General features: G+C 37.6%; 1 protein-coding gene across 1 annotated transcript; it reads left to right on the forward strand.

Moving 5' to 3' along the window:
* Nucleotides 7–3,104, forward strand: LOC104767826 (transcription factor PIF3-like). The gene is made up of 7 exons (XM_010491801.2): nucleotides 7–383; nucleotides 914–1,018; nucleotides 1,116–2,001; nucleotides 2,095–2,202; nucleotides 2,288–2,353; nucleotides 2,448–2,513; nucleotides 2,592–3,104. Exons 2-7 carry the CDS (start codon nucleotides 948–950, stop codon nucleotides 2,994–2,996), a joined length of 1,602 nt encoding a protein of 533 aa, XP_010490103.1. The 5' UTR covers nucleotides 7–383; nucleotides 914–947; the 3' UTR covers nucleotides 2,997–3,104.

Below are 4,909 nucleotides of genomic sequence, written 5' to 3' on the forward strand. Positions count from 1 at the left end.
GGGGGGACGCTAAAAAGTTGAATGTTCGAGGGGAAACGTCTCAGAGACTGTGTGAGAGAGAGATAAAAATATCAAATTCTTTCCTCTCAGTTGTGCACAGTGTGCGTGCGAACGAGATTTTGATTTGGTCCCCCCCTCCCCTTCTCTCTCTCTCTCTCACCGTTTTGTGCGTCGAGTTGTCTCCATCTCTCACACTATTCTCTCTCTGTCCGCCTACTACTTTCTCAATATTACTCACTCACTCCCATTCGCCGTCTTCTTCTCCTCTGCTCTTCTCGATTCCTCCTCCTCTGCATTTGGATTGATGCCACTTTAATTCTTCGAGGACCTCTCTCTCTCTCTCTCTCTCCCTCTTAGCCGGCTAAGTACGACCCTTCTCTCAGGTCAGCGACGCATGATTGATTCCTAGAATAGGTTTCTGTTTTCATTCTGAGAAGAAGGAGAAGAGTAAAGTTTTGATCTTTTAACACAAAAAAAAAAATAAAAGAAGAAGCGTAAAGTTTTGATCTTTTGTTTCTGGGTTTTTGTTACGGTTTAGGGCACAAGAAGAAAGATTTGATTTTTTTTTTTCAGTCTGTTTTGTTTTAAGAGATGATTGATTGATTAAGCTCTGATGAGTGTACACTCTGTTTTGAATCGTTCTTCTTCGGTGTGATTAAACAATTGCGTTTGACTAATCATTTTGGCATTAAAAAAAAATTAAGTGCATCTCTCTCTCTCTCTGCTGTGTTTTGTTTATTGCATATTTGATAGAGACATTGATTTCTTTTCTATTTCTTTTTTTTTTCATCACATTTTTTTGCTATTTTGGGTATTGAAGTTTTCTAATTTAGGAATTGTAGACTGACCAATAGCTGTTTCTAGCAAGTATTGCTTGGCCTAATTTGGTTAGTTTTGTGATTTCCCTTTTCAGGATCAAGATTCTCTCTCTGTAAACGGCAAATACCATGCCTTTGTTTGAGCTTTTTAGGCTCACCCAAGCTAAGCTTGAATCTGCTCAGGACAACAACCCTTCTCCGTGAGTCCCCCATTCACTTGTCTATCTTAAGAAGAAGAGAGAGACTTGTCTCTAATTTCATGTTTACTTATTTATTCTTGCTGTCTTTGGAAAACAGACCTGTGGATGAAGTTGTGGAGCTGGTGTGGGAAAATGGTCAGATTTCAACTCAAAGTCAGTCAAACAGATCGAGGAACATTCCTCCACCACAAGCTGTTCATCAACCAAACTCTTTGAGAGCTAGAGATATTGGAAATGGCTCAAAGACCACCATGGTGGACGAGATCCCTATGTCAGTACCATCACTGATGACGGGTTTGAGTCAAGAAGATGACTTTGTTCCATGGTTGAATCATAACCAATCCCTAGATGGATATTGCTCTGATTTCTTGCGTGATGTGTCTCCTGTTACTGTCAACGAGCAAGAGAGCGATATGGCTGTTAATCAAACTGTTTTCCCCTTGTTTCAGAGAAGAAACAATGGCAACGAATCAGCTCCCGCTGCTTCTTCATCACAGTATAACGGTTTCCAATCGCATTCTCTGTATGGAAGTGATAGAGCTAGAGATCCTCCTAGCCAACAAACCAATCCGGATCGGGTGACTCAGACGCAAGAACCACTGATCCCTAATAACAAGCCTAGTTTGGTCAACTTTTCCCATTTCTTACGCCCTGCAGCTTTGGCCAAGACTAATAATAACCCTCAGGGAACTAAAGAGAAGAGTCCTCAAAGCCCGCCGAATGTTTTTCAGACCAGAGTTCTTGGAGCTAAAGACACTGAAGATAAGGTTTTTAATGAGTCTGTTGCTTCTGCGACGCCTATGAATAACCAAAAGGCTTGCCTTATTTCAGAGGACTCATGTAGAAGAGACCAAGAGAGTGAAAAGGCCGTTGTATGTTCTTCTGTTGGTTCGGGTAATAGTCTCGATGGCCCGTCCGAAAGTCCTTCACTTTCTTTAAAGAGAAAGCATTCAGATGTTCAAGACAATGACTGTCATAGTGAAGTGAGTTAAACTCATATACATTATTTGATTCACATTACAGTCTCGTTTCTTTGCTGTTATCTTCAGTGTTTCATTTTCGATGTTGTTGAGCAGGATGCTGAAGAAGAATCAGGAGATGGAAGAAAGGGAGCAGCACCATCTCGAACAGGTTTGGGTTCAAAGAGGAGCCGCTCGGCTGAAGTGCATAATCTCTCTGAAAGGGTGAGTGTGTGAAGTCCCCTTTTTGTCCATTCTCAAACTCACAAAAGTTTGCTCTATTTGGTAGCTTACTGTCTTCAATTTTCAGAGACGGCGTGATAGGATTAACGAGAAGATGCGTGCCCTTCAGGAACTCATTCCAAACTGCAACAAGGTAATGTTTTTTCTCCCGCATTGCCAAACATCAATACGAACGAATGACAATGGTTATTTCTAACTTGAACACATTACTGTTTCTGATGGTAAAGGTGGACAAAGCATCGATGCTAGATGAAGCAATTGAGTATCTCAAGTCACTACAACTTCAAGTACAGGTAACACTCTCATTAGTTACTCCATAATATCGATAAAAAATGGTGCAAACTAATAGTTTAAACACAATCAATCATCAGATTATGTCAATGGCGTCTGGCTATTACATGCCACCGGTTATGTTCCCACCGGGTATGGGGCATTACCCAGGAGCAGCAGCAGCAATGGCAATGGGTATGGGAATGCCGTATGCAATGGGATTGCCTGATTTGAGCCGTGGTGGTGGTTCCTCGGTTAACCAGGGACCACAGTTCCAGGTCTCGGGGATGCAACAACCAGTGGCAATGGCAATTCCACGTGTCTCTGGTAGTGGTTTCTTTGCGGGTTCTTCAACGATGGAGATGAATAAGAGCGAGAATGGTTCGGCTAGAGACTTACCGGGTTCTAAAGATCAAACAAGGACGAATAACAACAATAGTAGTAACTTGAAACCAATTAAGAGAAAACAGGCGTCTTCTGATCAGTTTTGTGGGTCGTCTTCGTGACATAAATACAACAAACTTAAGGACTGATGTATTGTTTTATCTGTAGCATTCAAACAATTCAATTCTAAAAGCCAAAACTTAATAAAAATTAATTTGTGTTCTTTTTAATACTGAAGAGTTTTTTTTTTGGTGGTTCTGCTGTCTGTCTCTATATTTCCTTTTTAATTTAAAATGTTTTTTTGTTTATACTATTAGTTTTAAGATACAGAGCCTCCTGTGAATAATATAATATGTATACAGTATGTGTCTGTGAATTTAGAATGTTTTTCTTTTGTGGTCTAATAGTTGTAGCATGAACTTTAAACCGCTTTCAAAAAGGTTAATGTAGCGTGAGGAGGTTCACTATATATCTTATGGATATGGCTGGTTAAACAAGCGTGATGGGCTTCTCAACCCATTTTGTCAAACAGCTTTATTGCGTCATTTTTTTGTGCGGAACTGTTGACCAAATCGTGAAGCTGATATACCGAAACCAAACTTGAAAATACAGAATTTCAATTCATTTACTTTGGTAACATATGTGTTGGAAGAGGTTTTGTTTGTTTGGTATGAATATGTGTTTGAAGGTTAGGTGTATATAAGACTAATAAGCACTCGTGTTTGAGCTACATTATACTGTATGTAATTTATTTTACGTAATATTATTAGTTACATATATAACAATCAGTGCATGATATAGTAGCTCAAAACATGATTGTCTTTGACAGAAAGATCTAAGGGAATCGCCGGTTAGGGTTAGGTCTCGGGAGGAGTAGTAGAGCTAGAAAACCAGAGTTGGAGATGTTCTTTAGCAAAATATAAAGAGATGTTTCTGTACACGGCCAGCAGTTTTTTAACTATACTAAAATTAATTATAGGACCTTTTTCACCGATCTTGATCTTGTTTTTTAAAAAACTTGGCGTAAACTACTGTTCAGCGTGGTGAACCGAACCGGGTCTCTCTCTACCTCTGCACCGTCACAAACATGTTTGCATCAAAAGGACTTTTTATAAATATATTGAAGAGAGAATTCCAATAAACCTGTCCTTCTTTAGTTTGATGAGACTTATTAAAAACTTAATTAATTAAAAAAAAAAAGACACTTTAGTACAGAAAGAGCCGGTGGACTAGTGGAAAGAGAAGAACAAAAAAGGGTTAGACTGCATTTAGATTTTATACCTTCTAATGGAGGTGGATTAGACAGACAGCTCTAACTAATTACGGAAAACAATATAATGTGTTAGAATTCAAGCAGTAGAAAACGGACACGTCGAACACCTAGAAACACAAATTGATGAAAATTACACGAGGTTTAGATTAAAACTTGAAAGAGAAGAAAATGGTGTTAATGTGGCAAAGCAAAAGAAAAGTTAAACATCATTTTGCTTTTGGCCACACTAATATATCAAGATTATCTATGATTATGTCTTCTCTCCCCCCTCTCCCTTCTTACCAATTAGATTGGGCCATATTAGAGAGATATTCAACCATACAACCTTTCTTTTCTCACTTTTAATCAAACTTGATAATATTATTTGCCTTCTGTTCTAAGTTTGATCTTTTTCTCGACCACGAATCACAAAACGCAAAACAAAAGATCAATTTTGGAAAAGCAAATTAGGCAAAAGCAAATTGTAAAACTAGTAGATAAGCACATATATATTAAAAACTTTTTCAATATAATCCAAATTTTTTTTTTAAACTAAAAACTACAATATAAAATAAAGGACTTCATTAAAAAGTATAGTACTGTATCATCAAAAGAAATAATTATGATGATATTCGATTTAAGTTGTAATTTACATTATATTAGCTTATACTCCATCTTTTAACTTGTGCATAATTATTTATCAGAAACGTTGCTTTAATTTTATGGAGGAAGATTTAGAAGAAACTTAAAAATATATATAAAATAACAGAAATAATGAAAAGG

This window comes from Camelina sativa, chromosome 3 (genome assembly GCF_000633955.1).
Source record: "Camelina sativa cultivar DH55 chromosome 3, Cs, whole genome shotgun sequence".
Lineage (NCBI taxonomy): Eukaryota > Viridiplantae > Streptophyta > Magnoliopsida > Brassicales > Brassicaceae > Camelina > Camelina sativa.

Coding starts and splice junctions, on each gene's coding strand:
- LOC104767826 (XM_010491801.2), top strand. CDS start 948: ATGCCTTTGTTTGAGCTTTTTAGGCTCACCCAAGCTAAGCTTGAATCT. Junction 2,354..2,447: donor TCATTCCAAACTGCAACAAG/GTAATGTTTTTT, acceptor CTGATGGTAAAG/GTGGACAAAGCATCGATGCT. Junction 2,514..2,591: donor CACTACAACTTCAAGTACAG/GTAACACTCTCA, acceptor ATCAATCATCAG/ATTATGTCAATGGCGTCTGG.